Source organism: Chenopodium quinoa, unplaced genomic scaffold, assembly GCF_001683475.1.
Source record: "Chenopodium quinoa cultivar QQ74 unplaced genomic scaffold, ASM168347v1, whole genome shotgun sequence".
NCBI classification, from domain to species: domain Eukaryota; kingdom Viridiplantae; phylum Streptophyta; class Magnoliopsida; order Caryophyllales; family Amaranthaceae; genus Chenopodium; species Chenopodium quinoa.
This window is the reverse complement of record NW_018743066.1, coordinates 2,597,934-2,617,429: the sequence shown is the minus strand read 5'-3', so window position 1 is coordinate 2,617,429 and position 19,496 is coordinate 2,597,934. Positions and strand designations below refer to the sequence as shown.

The 19,496-nt window shown below is 33.4% G+C and overlaps 1 protein-coding gene across 2 annotated transcripts; it reads left to right on the top strand.

The window, feature by feature from the left end:
• The first annotated feature begins 8,047 nt into the window (after window positions 1–8,047).
• On the top strand, window positions 8,048–12,755 carry LOC110731399 (probable UDP-3-O-acylglucosamine N-acyltransferase 2, mitochondrial). 2 transcript variants are annotated; one of them, XM_021911263.1, is made up of 10 exons: window positions 8,048–8,351; window positions 9,061–9,241; window positions 9,883–9,959; window positions 10,199–10,248; window positions 11,061–11,125; window positions 11,210–11,261; window positions 11,342–11,412; window positions 11,568–11,634; window positions 11,942–12,013; window positions 12,158–12,755. In XM_021911263.1, exons 1-10 carry the CDS (start codon window positions 8,156–8,158, stop codon window positions 12,227–12,229), a joined length of 903 nt encoding a protein of 300 aa, XP_021766955.1. In that variant the 5' UTR covers window positions 8,048–8,155; the 3' UTR covers window positions 12,230–12,755. The 2 variants fall into 2 exon arrangements, with proteins under 2 accessions (XP_021766955.1, XP_021766954.1); XM_021911262.1 differs by having other exon boundaries at window positions 9,037–9,241.
• The last annotated feature ends 6,741 nt before the right edge of the window (window positions 12,756–19,496 follow it).

The window sequence follows — 19,496 nt, the reverse complement described above, 5'->3', positions numbered from 1 at the left end:
TCACGGGCTCACGGCGCCTCTCAAATCTCCCTCTCCGTAACATTCATTCTCACGGGCTCACGGCGCCTCCGTCTCCCTCATACATTCATTCACGGCTGCCAGAATACCAAACCTTGAAGTTGTCCTGATCTCCCTCTCTCTCATCGATGTTGTTGCTGCCCTAAATCTCCAAATTCAGGTATGAAATCTCTCTTTCTCGTACTTCTTGCGATGTTGTAGTGTAGAATCTGAGCTAGGATGTAGAATTCAGGTATGAAATTCTTAGTAACATGATTTAACCATTTTATAATGGAGGAAGTATACAAAATATATATAACAAATTAAATTGATGTATAATTCACATGCAAGCACTCCAATTCTTAGCAATCAAACATTAATTTATTTAGGTATAGTAGCTTGTCGATAATATATCATGGTCATTGGCACATGATATTTTTTGTTTCCATCAATTTTAATTGATATTTTTTGTTGGTATGAATTGGGTTTTTTTTTATTATTATTTATATTTTGTTTATGTATTTCATGTAATGTATGGCAATTGAAAATGTAAATTTGGGGATGAATGGATGATAGTAATAGTATATAAAAGATGGCCAAGTTGTTGATTTTATATATATAAATGAATAAATTGACTGAAAGTGTTGAAGAATGGGGTTTTGTTTATAAGGATATATAAGTTTAATTGTTTTAGGAATTGAAAATTAGAGTGAATTAGGAATTAAATTGACAGAAAGTGTTGAAGAATGCTATATATTCCATTAAATTATGTCCAGGAACATTACTAGTCTATTATAAACTGAAGTTTGGGCCCAAATGTTGCTAAAATAATAATGCATCAAATGCTGCTCTTCTATTCTGTTGCTAATCTGTTCTGCTGCTGCTGTTCTATTCTGCTGTTGTTCTGTTCTGCTGTTCTGCCATGCCTGCTGCTCTTCTATTCTGCTGCTCTTCTATACTGCTGACTGTTCTTTGTTGTTCTGATGTCTGCTGACTACTGCTCTTCTATTCTGCCATGTCTGCTGTTCTGCCATGAAATGTGTTGTTTTGTTTATGTTTTTTTAGTAATGGAGCAAGGGTTTGGAAATTATGATGAGCATACTATAGATTCTCAAGACACTGTTCAGAATCAAGATTCTTCTCAACAACAAGTCACTACCACTAGTGGTAGTAAGCGTCAACGAACATCAGATGTGTGGAGGCATTACACCTTTTTTGATAAGTTGGTTGGTGTTGCTCTGATAAGATATGCCCGATGCAATGTTTGCGGTAATGAATATAAAGCACCAGGTACGGCTGGTACCTCCACTTGTAAAGCTCATACTACCTCATGCATGAAAAAACATCCACATCATCCTGGACATAAAGAAAGTGGTGTTCAGCCTTTGTTTAATCAAACTCGTCATCATTTACAATTGCTTGCTAAAGCTATAATTTTGCATTCCTATCCTTTAAGTATTGTGGAGCATCATGGCCTTAGGGAAGTTTTTACGAATCTGAATCCTAATGTGAAGCATGTGTGTAGAAACACTATTTTGAAATTGTATTGTTGAGCATGATAAGTTTAAGTCCTTGTTGTTGCAAACTTTTTCTGGAATTGAAGGTAGAGTTAGCTTCACTTGTGACTTGTGGACAACATGCACTAATCGAGGTTATCTCACTTTAATTGCACATTATGTTGACAAAAATTGGTGTCTAAGGTCTAAAATTCTGAATTTTAGATATTGTGGTCCTCCTCATACTGGTGTTGAGATAGAAAATTTTGTGTTTAAACTTATTGGGGAGTTGCAATTACTGTTGATAATGCTCGATCCATGGATGTCATGGTTAATCTTTTGAAGAAAGATTTAATGTTGACTTCTCCTCTTCCTTGTAATGGTAAATTTTTTCATATTCGATGTTCAGCTCATGTGTTGAACATTATTGTTCAAAGAGGTTTGAAAGAAGTTGATAGTAGTGTTCAAAAATTACGTGAAGTTTGTAAATATATTGATTCTTCGGACTCTAGGCTTACTCAATTTGAGCATGCTCTTTCTGAGGCTAATTGTGTGTTTAATGGTAAGTTACGTCTTGATGTTGTGACTCGTTGGAATGCCACCTATACGATGCTCCGAAAAGCTTTAGAAGCAAAGGAAGCCTTGAAAGTGGTTATCGATAAGTTTATGGGTTATGAATTCAAACTTTCGGATGATGAATGGGATACCCTTGCAAAAATATGTAATTTCCTAAAGCCATTTTATGAAATCACTGTGTTATTGTCTGGTTCAGAATATCCTACTGCAAATTTGTATTTTGCTAGTGTCTTGAAAATTGAGCACACAATAACTAAAGCCCATATAGACCCTAAACTTGCACCCATGGCAAAAGTTATGCTTAAAAAGTTTGAGGGCTATTGGGATGACTATAGTTTGATCCTTTCAATTGCTATTGTTCTTGATCCTCGCTATAAGCTTATTAAAGTGACAAAGATGTTGAAAGTGCTTTATGTTTAGGAGGCATGTGTTGAAAAGACAAAGGTGATTAAAGATGCTCTTTTGGAGTTGTATAACTTTTATTCATCTATGTCTTCCGGTTTTAACTCAAATACAATTGTTCCCCCCTCCATCCCAATTGTGATCGATAAATCAAATGGTGACGATGATGACATATTCAAGGTAATTAATTTCTTTTTAAAAATATTACATAATAATAATTGTATGTTTTAATTTTATTATTTAATAAAAACATTTTGTTTGAACTTTTCTAGAATATTGATGATGATGATGATGGCCCATTAAACCGACCATCGATGGAGATTGATAATTATTTGAGTACTCCTCGTCAACCATCTATTGAAGGGGAGAATTATGATGTTCTCAAGTATTGGGAATCTCAAGTTAGGGTGTACCCTATATTAGTTGTTATGGCTAGGGATGTTTTGGCCATTCCTATAACATCGGTAGCCTCTGAGTCTTCTTTTAGCATGGGTGGTCGTATTTTAAACAAGTATAGGAGTGCGCTTTTGCCTAAGAATGTTGAGGCGTTGGTTACCACACAAAATTGGTTACGTGGTTATGATTGTGATATTGAAGAAGACGTCCTTGAAATTGGTAAAGAGGTGATAGATGAAAGTTTTGCATCTAATTCGGAAGGTATTGACGTCCTTTAATCTTTTTTTTTTAAATAGCTTTTTTTTCCTCCTGCCTCCCTTCTGCTCACATATAACTTTTCTTTTTCCTCAAGCCTAGGAGATGCTACATTGGGGTGAATGTCTGCTGATGGCTTATTGCTGTTTTGATGTCCGCTGACTGCTCTTCCATTATACTGACTGTTCTTTGCTGTTCTGAAGTATGCTGACTGCTGCTCTTCTATTCTGCTCCTGATTGCTGCTGCTCTTCTATTCTGCTGCTCTCTGCTGCTGTTCTTCTATTCTGCTGCTCTCTGCTGCTGTTCTGCCATGTATGCTGTTCTGTCTGCTGTGTTCTGCCATCTCATCTTGTTTAATTTCATCTGTAATGTTCCTGTGGAAAAAAATTGCTAATGGACTTTGCTTGGTTTTGGGATTGTTATATTGAAGTGTTGTGTATTGAAGAATGAATTCATAGTTTTTGTTTGAGCTTGAAGAAATCACTTAACACTCTACTGTTTTAGTTATCTCAGCACATTTGCTAAGCTTAAGGATGTTGATTCAATGCTTTGAAGCAGTTGGCTTTTCATTTGTTGTGTTACCCTACTGTTTTTGTTATCTCAGCAAATTTCTAAGCCCTTTTGCTGTTTTTTCTATTGCTTCAAATTACTGTTTTCCTGATGAATTTCTAGGAAAGAATAAATTAATTTTTTGCATCAGATGTAACCCAGTTGATCAATCATAAAGTATTATAACATGAAATTCTTGCTTGCAGTTTCTGTCTCTCGATTTCTGTTCTTTGTTGTCATGCCAAACTGGCTGGCCTATGAACTACATGAGAGCATTGCAGGTGCTATATTCTGTCTGGTGATTTGCATTTTACTTCTCGTAATGGAGATACATGCAAATGGAGGAGGCAGCAGTTGTATATGTAATTTGCAATGCTGTGCATATTAGCTCTGTATGAGCCTGCTTGTTTTGCTCTTGTTTGTGAACACTGATTAATGTTGTCAACTCTAGTCTCTAGTACGTGGTTCAAGAGCTGTCTGAATTCAGTTTCATTAGGAGACAGAATGATTTTAGGGGATGGGAACTAGTTAGGTGTGTAATTGCTTCAACCCGAAATAGAAAGACTAAGAGGAAAGGTTGAAGCTTTCATTGATAACAAATGATTTTTTTTACAAGTTAGCAGCTTTAGGCTGCAAGTCTACACACTCACTTTAGCTCACAACTCTTAAAACACAAACATCACCATTCTACTGCTATACTACTTCCTTTTTATAATCAATCAAACCTACAAAAAATAACCTAATATTGTATTTGACTGTTTGTCCTCTACTGATCAAGAGTATCAGAATTCAGTTCCATGCTGTCACACACTCACACCTCTTAGTAATCTTTTAATTAGTTTTGTCTTCTTTTCCATGCTGTCACACACTCACACTTAAGGATAATCATACATACGCAAGTGTTGCTAATCAAGTAATCAGTGATTATCCTTAACACCTTAATGAATGATTTTCCTTGCTATTTTTAAAAAAAATATTCTAAGATCTCTAATATTTAATCCATTTAATTATATCCCCGTAAAAAAATAAAATTAAAAAAAAAAAATAAAATCCATTTAATTATATAAAAAAAAGTTTGTAAACGGTTCGATTTAGAAGCGGTTTGGTTTATAACCAGTTCGGTTTTTAAATGGTTCGGTGCAAACGGGTAGCAGTTTGCTAACGGTTCGATGTAAGCGGTTTTTTTGCCAGTTTAAACGGTTTCGGGTTAGATACGGTTCGGTTCGGTTTTCTTTCAGTTCGGTTTATATTCGGTTCGGTTTGTTAACGGGTTCGGTTCTTATACGGTTTAAAATTATTCGGGTCGATTCGGTTTCGGGTTTACTAAATACGGTTCGGGTCGGTTTTCGGTTTCAAAAAAATCGGTTTTTAATCGGTTCGGTTCTCATTTAGGTCGGTCGGTTTCGGGCAGTTTAAACGGTTTCGGTTTGAAATTTGACAGCACTAGTAATAACAGCTACTAATATACTTGTAAAGTTGTAATCTTGTACTTGTATATAGTATCTTCAACTAATTTATGTGTATGTGGTTTAGGGGTAAAAATGGGCATGGACCATGCTGTATAGGCCCATATGTCGATCTAGCGTGTCTCATGTTCAAATGGGCCATTTTTGAGACAAACCATAAAAATTCCTATTCTGCTGGGCTCATGTCAATCTTTTATAAACAAGGCTTATGCATAGCTTACCCGGTGTGTTGTGTCAGGTAGAGCTTTAATTATCATATAAGCAAAAAAAAAAAAAAAAAAAAAAAAAAAAAAAAAAAAAAAACCAAGTACCTTAGGGCTTAGGTACCATATTCTTTGTGCTTTTCACTAGTAGAAAATATCAAAATGGCACCCCCTAATTGGCACCGGTTCAGTCCAAACCGGTGCCAAAAATGGCCTACAAAATTGGTGGGAAGCTAAACCAGAGTAAAAGGCACCGATGCCAAAAACATAAAGGCCACCGGTTTGAACCGGTGCCTTTTTGAACCGGAGCAATTAAAAATTAACAAAAAAAAAAAACCGGCCCTATAAAACCCCCCCAACCCTAATTTTTACGCTCCTCTCAGCCGAATCTCTTTCTCTCTCCTCCTCTCTTCCTCTTTCTCTCTCCTCTCCTCTTCTTTCTCGATCTCCTTCTCCTCCTTCTATTTCTCTTCCCTCATCTCCTTCTCCCTGGTGTCCTCCTCCCTTCTTGCATTCGAAGAATTCCAACATGCAAAGGTTTTTTTTTATTTTATTTTGATTATTATTTTTGATTTCTGGTTCTTTTTTATTCGAATTTAATAGGTTTTTTTTTTTCGATTTTGATTTATTTTTCTTCGATTTCTAGGTAATTATTTTTTGATTTCATTTTTGGGTATTTGTTTTTCGATTTCATTTCTGGGTATTTGTTTTTCGATTTCTGGGTATTATTATTGTTTTTCGATTTCTGGGTATTATTATTGTTTTTTGATTTTGATTCATTTTTCGACTATTATTTGTTTTTCGATTTCTGGGTATTTTTTCGTTTTTTTTTTAATTTTCTGGGTTTTTATTTTTTTTGATTTTAATTTTTTTCGATTTTCTGGTTTTAATTTAATTTTTTCTTCATTTTCTGGATTTTCTCGATTTTCTAGATTTTCAACTAATTTTCAATTTTAATTTTTTCGATTTTCTGGGTCTTAAATCCTTTTCGATTTTAATTTTTTCGATTTTTTTTTTAATTTTCTGGGTTTTAAACTAGCTTTCGATTTTATTTTATTTTTATTTTTTTTAATTTTCTGGGTTTTAATTTTTTTCGACTTTAATTTTTTTCGATTTTCTGGGTTTTAATTTAATTTTTTCTTCATTTTCTGGATTTTCAACTATTTTTCGATTTTAATTTTTTCGATTTTTTTTTTAATTTTCTAGGTTTTTAACTAATTTTAATTTCGCAGCTATTACATTTTAATTGATTTTTTTGGATGAACTAATTGGCGAAGGTATACTATCTTCTTTGCAAGCCCAAAATATTGCACATAATCGAAGAATCAAGAATCAAGAATCAAGAATATTGATTTAGATGTTAGGGGTTTTTTTTTATTGTGATGTTGTAATATTTTTTTTTTTGATTTATATTGTAGCTCTTTTTTATTTATTTATATGTGGTAATTGTTTAATTTTATAATTCGTATATTGTAATTTTTCTTGATTATATACTGTAAATTTTCGGTGATATTCAATTTTGTTGTTCTTATTTTTTTAAGTAAAAAATGACAACAAAAAAAAAAAAATTTGGGCTTAGGAATTTCAGTTTGAACCGGTGCCTTTTTAAACCCCTTTTTGGCACCCCCCACATTGGAACCGGTTCAAACCGGTGCCTTAGGCCGGGTTTGAACCGGTGCCAAATTCATTTTTTCACGTAGTGTTTTGTGGACAGATTGTATCATATGGTTTCTTGTAAAAGAACAAAGTAACCATTAAAACACAGACAAAGTAACCCCTAAAATACTAATCGATAACTCCTGTAACACCTGACTAAGTAACTCCTATAACACTAACAAAGTAACACAATTTGTTATTCTCATTAGCGCTCAATCATTTATTAAACCTAAATGATTACATTGAAGTTCAGTGAACCGAACACATCCTTAACAAATCACATTAAAGTAAATTAAAGTTATTATTAAACTTAAGTACATACTCCGTAACCCAATAAAAGTTAAATCTTCTATCATTCTATGTGGGAAATTTTGTCAATAACTACCAATTAAATCGTGTATTTAAGTAACAACCACTTATTAAATTTCTTTTTTTAAAGAATTACCCCAAAATTGTAAAAAGTTTAAGTAGCACTACCACTTAGGGATGGCAATAGGTCGGATTATGCAAAATCCGACTCCGACCCTACAAGTTATCAGATTTTTTATCTGCCTCGGCCTACGACTTCGAGAATCCAACTCCGATCCGACTTAAATTTCCATCCTTCGACTCCGCCCCGATCCGACTCCGACTTTAAAAGTAATTTTGACCCAATTATCAATAGCAACCAATATATAATCAACCAATATAAATTGAATGATTAAAAATATATAAGTACATGAAAAAGTCGAAGTCGGACCGGATAAATTGGATTCTAAGTAAACTCCAACTCCGACCCTCCTTTGACTCAAAGTCGGATTTTTTAAAAGAAGTCGGATAATTATTTCTCGGATTCGGTTCGGATTTTTTTTCTTCGGTTTGGGGGCGGATTTGGACTACATTGTCATCCCTACTACAACTCTAAGAATTCTAATTAGAATATTCGACAGGTAAGTTCCACATTTTTCCTTTACCTCATAAAATCATCATCTAAATTGACTAAATTATTCTTCATAAAAGTAAAAATTTAGACCTAAATATCAGATATTCTATCCAAAATTATACGAACTAATTGTTAATTTCTTAAGTGGTCCAAAGCCAAAAACAATTTAGGGGCAAAGGTTCAAACTTTGAACACTCTAAACAATTTCACGAAGAGAGAAAAACTCAAGATCATCCATGGCATACTTGGTACGAAACTTGAAGTTGTTGATCACCAAAATCCCATCTTCCAATTCTTCATCATCTCAAATTTTTCGAGGAGTAACAAATTTACAAAGTTCTGCTTCACCAATTAACACGTTTCGTTGCCTCAATACGTTTCGATCTTCAACTTGCTCGTTTCGTTCCTTCGGATCTGCTGCTTCTGAATCTGGTAATCCTACTATTTCATATCTTCTATACCCATGTTCTTATTTAACCATTGACGTAATCAGATTCCTAATCATACTTCAATTATAAGATGCACTCCAAGTGTTCGTGAAAATGCCTAAGTAACCAAAAAGTTATCATTTTGGAAAACTTTTGCTACACATTATATTAGTAATTAAGATATTGTATATGTTTTACTTGATTGGCCATTACGCAATTGTACAGTGTTGATCTTCTTTAGTTTGGGGGTAAAGATTATGTAAAGTTTGGCTTTCCATTCATAGTTAAGGCCTTTAAAAGCAATTGTGCAAATGTATTTGAGATGACAGATTTTATGTTGCTTAATTGTATGTTATTTTTTCATGAATATAATGTTATAGACTTATAGTATGAATGAAGATGATTTTATTGTCTTAATTTGACTTGTATGTGCTTTCCAAAGCATTGTACATCGTCTGGGGTGTAATTGTAGTCAAGACTTTAACACTTGTGTTGTTGGAGGTTATAAAACCAGAACTTGATATAGTTTTATTTTGCCGTTCAATTCAACTAAAATTGATATTGTGGAACTTGTAAATAAATATAGGAAGAATGGGGAAGGCGGGAACCTTGTTACATTGTTAGAGACATTATTGGGTAATAATGGTAAAGAGAATGATTGTATCATATTCTCCTTGTTTTGAGACTAGACAATGACATGGTGAATCATCAAGGGTTCCAGATGTGGAGTAATGGAGGTGGCTTATTTCACACATCAGCTTGTATTGATCCGACAGTAGTAGTCGAAACTGGTGCTGTTGTCCACCCAAAAGCTACTTTGGGTGCAAATGTTCATGTTGGATCAGGCGCTGTTATTGGACCTAGTGTTACAGTGGGACATTGTACTACACTTGGGTATGGCTTCTTTTTTTTTTTTTGTGCCTTGTCGACTTAAATTCTAGCTGTTTTCCTTAGCCTCCATTGTCATTATTCTGTAAAACTTGTGGATTTTATGCTTTCTTTATTTCAATATATATTTTAAGTATTCAGTTAAAATTATGAGAACATAAAGCTTAAAGAACACCATTGATAGATCTTCACTACTCCAACCTTAGATACCGATCTCAGGCAAATTATAACGAAAATTTAGAGATAAAGGTAATGGGTTTAGAGGGAGAAGCTATCTTACAGCTTTTCTTTATTAAAATAAAATATAGCTAGCTATCACTATTTATAATAAACTCTAAACAGAATGGCCTAACAGTAGCTAGAAATCAGGAATTCTGTTATGCTGTAAAAGAGGTAGTTATTTTGTTCTTTGTGCACGGTGTCATGCCAACTCACCTTCAATATACTTAATATATTCTCATAGGCTTGTTTATACGAGTATTTTCACCTGGAACACAATTTCAGCCTCTTTTTCATGTAGAATTTATTGAGGTGTGTTTAGGGCGAGAGTAGTATTATTATTTTACTGTCAAAGTGTCCAATCGTTCCCTATCTCTACATCAGACTCCATCAACTACTATGTGATCAAAATATCAACTTCTTTCCAGGTACAATGTTGCTCTGAGTAACTGCTCCATAGGTGATTTATGTGTTATCCACAGTGGAGTATGCATCGGACAAGATGGTAAAACTGGATTTTCCATATGCCTGAAACAGTTCATAGCTTCTTAACTTTCATTGTCATCATTAATTCTGGGCAATTAAACTTACTTTATGGAATTTGATTTGTGGCTAAAGTGATGTAAAGCTCTTCTGGTTGTTTGACTTTGTGTCGAGGCAAGTGTGTCTTCTCTTACCCACTTGCCCATTCCTACAACTACAAGACTGGTGTCCGTGAATGATATCCTTTTTTATACTTTGCAGGATTTGGGTTTTTCGTAGATGAACATGGTAACATGGCAAAAAAATCTCAGGTTGTATTCCTTAAAACTCAATCACCGTCATTTGATTTTTGTCTATATATGAAATTTTTTTGTCCCTTTTTAGCAATGTTTTATTATTATACTTATGTATGTCAAAATATAGTCTTTGCTGACACTCCTACACCCTTGTGTATGGATTTACCTGTCATGAAACTGGTTCTGATGACCCTATTAAGTTGTGGTTGTAGTCTTCTCTTGTGCAGCCACTCTATTTTTTCACCCTCGTATAGTGGTCATGAAGGTTTTGAGATAATCATGATATTATTTATTGCTCAACTGTTTTAGTGATGCTCAATGAACCACATGAAAATTTTCTGAGGTATATAATAGTGGGAATATCTCAGTATCTCGGTCCTTGGGTTGTAAGTTGCACTGAGTTGGCCAAAGCTACAATGAGACTGTGAGTCTTGAAATATACCTTCAGACCTAGACCCTGCCAATGAAATTTGAAGTTTGATCTGACTTCTTTTTTATGGCACTTTGTTGTTGTAATTGGTTCTTAAATTTTCTACACTTTGACTTATGCTAATGCTCATCAACATGTAGAATTTAGTCTGCAATGTGCATGAGTTGATATACTGTCCAAGACGCTTCCCCTCACCGGCTTGGAACACTATGTTTTTCTGTGGTTCGTGTTACAAAAGGGAATTAGTGTAGTATGTTAGATATATTTGTAAACTTTTATGATTGATGATGTAATGAAGCCTGGCCTACAGTTATTTTCTGCACTTTACAATTGTTTTTTTAAAAAAAAAAAAAAATCTAGTTTAGCCCTTTCTAAATCCGCCTCAACTCTTTTCCAGACACTATATGCAAGAATAGGAAATCACGTGGAGATAGGTGCAAATTCATGTGTTGACAGGGGAAGGTGAGTGTTCCTTTAATGTCAAACATAGAATGGGATATATATATATGTATATTTGTATATTTTATGGCTGATATTTTAATGTAGCTGGAGAGACACTACAATAGGAGATTATACCAAAATAGATAATCTAGTCCAGGTGCGTTGTTCTGCCCCGTCTGAATTTTAGCATTGCTCTTTGAAATGTTCAAGTTTCGTGATTAAACTCTTCTTTTATAGATTGGCCACAATGCAATTATTGGCAAGAGTTGTATCTTATGTGGACAAGTTGGAATTGCTGGTTCAGTGACGTAAGTTTCTGTATTCTACAACAGTTGCTTTTTATTTTGGATGGTATTCCCTGCCATCTAGATAACACTCTGTTTTTGGGTGAAGGTTTAATCAATGAATAATGTTGTTGTTGTTGCTGCTTCTCTCTCTCCCCCCCCCCCCCCCTCTTCCTTAGGATAGGTGACTATGTTACATTGGGTGGCAGAGTTGCAGTTCGTGATCATGTCTCCATTGTTTCAAAGGTACATGTATATTGATTCAATTCTTTGCATACATAACTTACTAACTTAGTGGATGTCTGTCTTCTCAAAGTTAAAATTTAAAATTACCCTTTTACTCATTGTCATGGGTTTTGTAACTTTTGATACACTTGAAATCAACTGCAGTGAGGGCTGCTTTAAGTTTTAGTGAAACTTTTTTTTTTGACTTTTTATCAAAATGAGGTTTGGTTCATTTGTTGAACTACTGTATTTAACTTTCTAGCATTAGATTCCTAGATTTTCAATTGAAAACTCATAGATGTACGAATTAACTTCTTGGTCTTTTTAGGTTCGCCTTGCAGCAATTAGCTGTGTCACAAAGGACATCAAGGAGCCTGGAGATTATGGTGGCTTTCCTGCGGTATGTTTCTTTAATTCTTAAAATCAAAAAATGAATTAATCAAATATTATGGTGGGTTTCCTGCAATATGTTTCTTTTTGAAGTGATAATAGCAATTCAAGTTAATTGAATTGTTTCTATCTGGGAACTGAGATTACTCTACAGGTCCCTGTCCAGCAATGGCGCAGACAACTGGCCTCTCAACGTTGGAACTGTAAGGACATAAAGAGCTCTTGAGACTATTAACAGCTGCTTTCTTATGATTTCCTGTGTTCTTGGGTTGAAACTTGAAAGAGCTATTATGGTTACAATTATCTGTTATTGTGACCTCCTTGGTGAAGCTGCTAGAAAGATAAAAGAGTTTCAGCTGTGAACTATCCTTCTGATGCAATTGCTGCTTTGAAGTTATATTTTGCTGATGCATGTTGGCTGTTAATATCTAATTCTTATATGAGGCATGGAACTAAAGATTTGAGATGATTTTAAGATGCAACTTCTTGAACTTCTGAAGGGAGCAGCATGCAGTCTACAATTTGTCAGATTACCAAATTTCTTTTTCTTCAGAGGCTTCTATTTATGACAGTGCTCAAAAGGTACCGTGTACATTTTTTCTACACATGTACTACATATATTTTTTCTACAGCAGTGAAATCACAATTCACGAGTACGTTGAATATTTTAGACTCTGTTTTAAAGAGCTTGCTTAGAGGCATACGACAGTTAAATTGATTACTTTAATAAAGCTGTAAACTATACTCCTTAATTAACATGCAATGTTTGCTATACACGAACTTTTATTGCTGAAAGGATAAATTCAATAATTCAATAATTACTATGTTTCCCCTGTTATCATGACAGATAATTACTATGTTTTCCCTGTTACCATGAACAAAGGAGTTGTAAAAGTAAGGATAATACTTCATACATCACAAATTAGTCTTCTTCATAGGATGATTTGGAGAAGTTATTTAGCATGAACCTTAGCTGAGCTTTACCTTCTTTTCCCCTGAAATCTTGCCATCTGATCCAATTTTGAACTGACCTTGATATCTTAGATTAAGTTTCCTACTGGTACGACCCAGATCGTGATAATGAAATTCTGTCTTGAGTTCAACCTTCAACATTGCTTCAGATGAATTTGATATTGCCTTTCGAAGGACTTTCCATTGATGAACATCAGCATCAAAATGATCAGATACCATGTTTGTTTTGTGTTTAGGTAATTGAAACCCAGGTGCAATAAGATTATGTGTCTGTCCCAAAGTATGTTTATCGTAATTAACAGTGAATAGACTGTTATTGTAGATAATGCCGTGAACTTTGTTTGGATTTTTTACGGCAAGTTGTATATCAATATTAAGGTGATGTTCTGAGTCAGCTGATGTTGGCACAGAAAAGTTAACGATGGTGAATGTAGGTGTTTGTGGACGCAAATCTAGCCAGAGAGCTAGTGCTAGGAGACCTAGGAGGGCGAAAATTGCGAAAATCCAAAATTGAAAGCTTTTGAATAATGTCATTTTCTTTCCCCTCTACTATGTGAATGAAAAGTTGCAGGTTGAAAGTTGAAGATGACAAAATAAACAAATTACTATTCTAGCTTATAATAAAGCAAAACTTCTATATTACAATATGGAGTATACTTGCTGAAGTAAACAATCAATTGATGAAAAATTGAAAAGTGGATTCAGGGAATAAAAACATAAAAATTAAAGACAAAATATAATAAAACTTGTAGATTAATTTTTGGCTTGTTAGTCGTTAACAAAGATGAAGCTCCTCTGGGTAACTAGAAACTAGTGTTTTCTTTCTACATGTTAATTCGATTGTGCATTGCTATGAGGTTGGCATGCTTGATGAAGACTACATCACAAATACGTCGGCCTCGCTTAATTAGTTTCGTCGATATACATGATATCACTCATCAGAATAGGGAAGTTCGTTAGTTCCTTTTCAGGGAAGCATTGCTCAAATGAATGAAATGGTTTACCTAATTTACACTCCCTAAGGTGCTTTAGCTGAATTTATAACAAGAATTTTTACCTGTATTGTAGACAGAATTATAACATACTTTATATCTAAGATGTGTTACTTCATTTCGGCCCTTAAATTGTATATATTCTTTACTTTTATCACAAAAGTTATATACACAATGAGGGTTTATTCTCTCATATTAATTGGTTTGACTATACTTTTAAGTGTGCAATAAACTATTTTTACAGCAGTTTCAGATTTCAAGTTTCTTGTTTTTCAGACTTTCAGAAGGCGCTATCTTTGTCTGTAATCTGTTATCTCCGTTCTGAGTTCATGTCTGTAATCTGTTTATCTCCATTCTGAGTTTGGAGATACAGAGTTCGGGTAACATAGCATAAAATAGTTGAGTTGATACTTTAATCAAGCTGTAAACTATACTCCGTAATTAACATGTTTGTTATATCAACGTTTATTGCTGAAAGGATAGTTTCAATAATAATTCTATAACTACTATGTTTTCTTTGTTACCATGAACAAAGGCGATATTTCTTTGCTAACTTAAGAGTTATACAAGTAAGATTAATACATCACAAAGCATTTAATTTCTTCTACATAGGATAAATTGGAATGCAATTTAGCACGAATTTTTGCATAGCTTTAACTTCTTTTTCCCTTTCCCTAAAATATCTCCATCTGATCCAATTTTGAACTGACCTTTATATGTAAGATTATACATCTTGCTCTTATGACCCATTTCTTGATACCGAATTTCTGTCTTGAAATCAGCCTTCAACATTTCTTCTGACGAGTTTGATAATGCCTTTCGAAGGGCTTTCCATTGATGAAGATCAGCTTCAACATGATGAGATACCACTTCTGTTGATTCTTTAGATTTTTGAAAATTAAGTTCGACAAGATTTTGTGTCTCTGCAAATGTATGATTACCATAATAAACAATGAATACATTGTTATCATAGATGATGCTGCGAACTTTGTTTGGGTTTTCTACGTGTAGATGTATTTGAACATAAAGGTGATGTTCACTATCAGGTGATGGTGGCACGGATAAGTTATAGATGGAGACTGAAGGTGTTTGTCGGCGCAAATCTAGCCATAGAGCTAGTGCTACGAGACCCAGGACAATGAACGTTACGAAAATCCATAATCTAAAGCTTTTAAATAGTGTCATTTTTTTTTAATCACTCTACTACTATCTGAAAGAAAGGCTGGTGATTGAAAGGTGAAGATGGACAAAATAAACAAATGGTTATACTAGCTTATTATAATAGAGCAAAGCTTCTGAACTACAATATAGAAGTATACTTGCTATTATAAGCAATCAATTGATGAAAAGTGGATTAAGGGAATATAAACATAGAAAAATTATATATATATATATATATATATATATATATATAAGATATAGTAAAACTTGTAGATTAATTTTAAAATGATGCTGAATTTATGACAGGAAATTTACCTGTTCTTTAGACAGAACTATAACATACTTTATCTCTAATGTTATACTTGTATTGTATATGTGCTCACTTTTATGACAAAAGTTGTGTTCACACTGTTAATTTACTCATCCTTGTTAACTTGGTTTGACTACACTTTCAGTGTTATATGATAATAGATGAACTGTTTCTACAAAAGTATCAGTACACTTGAAAAACTAACAGTTACATGCAGGTCTGCTTTTAGAGAAGCTTCTTAAGAATCTAACCAAATTCTGCACTCCTCACTTGTTGATTTGCAGCTAGTTTATCTTCTGATCTTAAGCTGTTAACTGTGATCGATACCTGTTTCCAGGAATAGCTGTATACAATGCGAGGATTGTTTAAAAATCGAGCAATACAACAGTACAATATGTATTATTTCTCTGCTGTACTGAATGAGTGAATGTTTCTAACTTATCTTTGCTAAAATATTAGTCATTAACATGAAGTTAATGATCTTTTACGAGCTTGACCTTCTTCTTTTTGCCCAAAATCTTTCCATCTGATCCAATCATGAACTTACCTTGATACTTGAGATTATGCTGCTTACTAGTATGGCCTAGATTGTGATATCTAATACCCGTCTTAAGCTCAACCATCAACATAGCTTCTCCTGATGACTTTGATATCGCCCTTACAAGGACATCCTGCTGCTGATCATCAACTATTACCTGACAGGTTACTGAAGTTTTTTTGTTTTTAGGTTGGTGGTTGATTACTATATCCGTCTCACCTAAAGTACGTTGGGCGTACTTAACAGTCAATACACTGTAATCATAGGTGATGCTGTAAGCATTGTTTTGGTTATTGACATCGAGGTCTATGTATATATCAGTGTGTTGAGGACTGCGGCCATTTGATGTTGGCACAGAAACGTTGACAATGGTGAATGATGGAGCTTGGTGGCGAAGATCTAGCCATAGTGCTAGTGCAACGATGCCTAGCAAAAATAAGACTATCAAACCCCAAATATAAAATTTTCTGTTTACTGTCATATTTTCGGGTTTTTTTTACTGCTACAGAGAAAGGTTATTGTTTGAAGATTTGAGAAGGTTAAACATTATTGTTATTGTATTTTTATAATGAAGTCAAGCTTCTAAATAACGGTAGGAAGCTAAGTATACTTGTTGAAGGAGGCAATTAGTTGATGTAAAGTTAAGGAATAAAACTACAAAAATGGCAACCTTTTGTTTTGTACCAAAGATTAAGATTATCAGATTGGCAGAAAATTTGTGCTTTTCTTCTTACATAGTTTATTCGATTGTACATCGTTGCAAGGGAAATTGACATAACCACTTACTTTATTCTAATGTACATACATATTGTTGTAAGGAAAAGCATAAGATTGTCCATGCTTTTAAGTTCATGAACTTTTCTCCTTTTTTTCTACCTAAAAACAAGAAATACTTTTTGCCACTTTCAAATTCTATGTCACAAATGTTTAATAGTTCTTCGAGGCAGATTACTTGTATTATTCTACTAAGGACGTAAAAAATCATTCATTTAAAAAAAGGTAATTTATGTCATATATAATTACATTATATCAGATCAATAAACATGCTCGCTTTCTTAGCTTATAATTCTATTTTAAATATAACATAAAATGAGTTTCTCCACTTACAAACATTTTCTTTTGATTAGGGAGCCAAGATCGAGCTAGATTCTACTCTAACTAAAAGGGGAAAAAACAACTATGTACCCTTCTTACCTTCTTTCAAAAAATCCCTTATCTTTTCGGATTTTTCATAAATCGTAACAAAGATATTTTGGAATATGGTTACCGATAAAGTAACCACACATTGTTTACTAGGGTTTATGTTTCGAAGGCTCGAGCTTTATTCCCTCATCACCCAATTCTACCTTTCCACTCACATCAATGGGCACAAAAGCTTCAAGGTTAAGGGAGTGTAATTTTGTTGTACTTCCAAGTATAATGTATCTCACCTAAGTTTCCAACCCAATCTTTAAAGTGCCACTTTCATTTTGACCTCCAAATTTTATCTTCTCATGGTTGAAATTCACAAGCACCAAATATGTATTATTGCTCTTACCACTTTGAAAGAAACCTTGCAATGTACTTATACCAACCAAAGAACCATTCTTGTACAAAGTAATCTTGGATTCATCATAAACAATTTCTTTTGCTTTGTTCGAGTTTGTAATCAACAACGATAAAATAATCGTCGAGTTCATCACTAGCTTGACTTCATTGAGATCTTGCATCGACAAGGTGGTGGTGTTGTCCAGGGAGCCGGGAATAGCGAGGTTTGTGATAGTGTATGTTGGAGGCCTTGGAATTATACACAATGTTATTACAACACAACAGAAAATAAGAACAGTAATAACTTCAAGGAACCAAATGTAAAGAGGAATTAGAGAAGGATTTGTAGTTTCTTTGGAGATAGCCATTTTTGAAAATGAGTGCGTATACAATATGACGTTGCATGATGACTAATTTCATTCATTATATACATACTGCACGCAATATTGACATAACTACCACAATAATTTTTTTTCCTAATAAGAAATGTTTTTTAATTTTAATTAATATCCAAATAAGAAAGCACTAACGCGTTTAATTATGTAAATAAAAAAAAAAGGCACTTTTTTATTTGCAATATTCTTTCTTGTTGATGAAAAGTTTTTGTAGTGGAGGTGTTCTGATCTTCTTTACTTGTTAGATAAGGGTTTTAGTTTAAGTAGTGGAGGTGTTCTGATCTTCTTTACTTGTTAGATAAGGGTTTTAGATTCTTAAACTAAAACTGTAATTTTCATTCTTCTTAGTTATGCAAGTATTTTCACCATTTCTATATATATATATATATATATATATATATTCTCCGTTCTTTTTTACTTAAAACGTAGTTTTATTTGTGAAGTTATAGGAAATGAGTAATTGCGATATTACTTTATTAGAACAACAAGCATGGTTATATTATCTCTTTCATTATCGCATAGATCATCGTTATATCTTTCTTCTCTCGTTAATTACCATGCATTATTTCTTTATGCAACTAAAAGAAAACAAAAGGAGAAATTTTTGTTGTTTACAAATGGAATAATCCAAATAACTAGAAGTTAGTTAACCGTGTTAAGATCGAGTATGGAAAGAACAATGAAGATATTCGTTTCAAATGTACAAACTTTAATTTATTCTGCTTAATTATTGTGTGTTGCATACTACTACCGTACCATGTTTAAAAGAAATAAAGGAGAATTACTCTATAATTGCATGCATGTGGGTTATTCTCTTGCATTGTTTAGTAATACCTTAATTACACTATTAATTAATAATTAAAATTAACATGGAAAATGTGCTTTCTATAAAGTTAGTTGAACATAAAGAAACAATTAAGAATACGTGGACTTAATGAAAGAGGTATGAACAGGACTTGATGAAAGAGGTATGAACGAACAGAGATACGAAATATGATTTATACTACAAATAAAAAAAGGGTCAATTTCAAATCTTAAAAACCTCAAAAATTATGCGATTGGAAAATCTGACGTTGATATGACTTGATTTATTTTTTTTTTTTTTTTTTTTTTGGATTTGAAAAAGGTTTTTCATCTTAAAATCCAATTTAACTTGGACTTCGAAAAATTGGTATAACAGCTTAGGTAACGTAACTCGTTGGCTTGAATGAGAAAATTCTTTAAATGTTTGAACACCTAGCTAAATTAAAATAAATGAAAAGTTCTTAACAAAGAAAATAATTACAACTCTTTTCTACCTTATTAGGCATATTATTGATATATATCTTTTGTATATATTTAGGCTTGTATAGCTGTCTTTCCTTAATTAGTTTTAACCTAACATACATGTATATATTAGAGGGGCCGCAAGATTTCACTCAAGAAAACACAGAAGAGAACAAACTCTCATTTCTTCATTCTTGATTCTAGCATACCTAAACATGGTTATTTATATCATAGATAACATCTTATGGAGTACTACTCATTAAATTAAGGTGTTATTCTCTCTCACTTATAAGTATCTCGAGATAAATTTGGGAGGCCTCTTCTCAAATAAT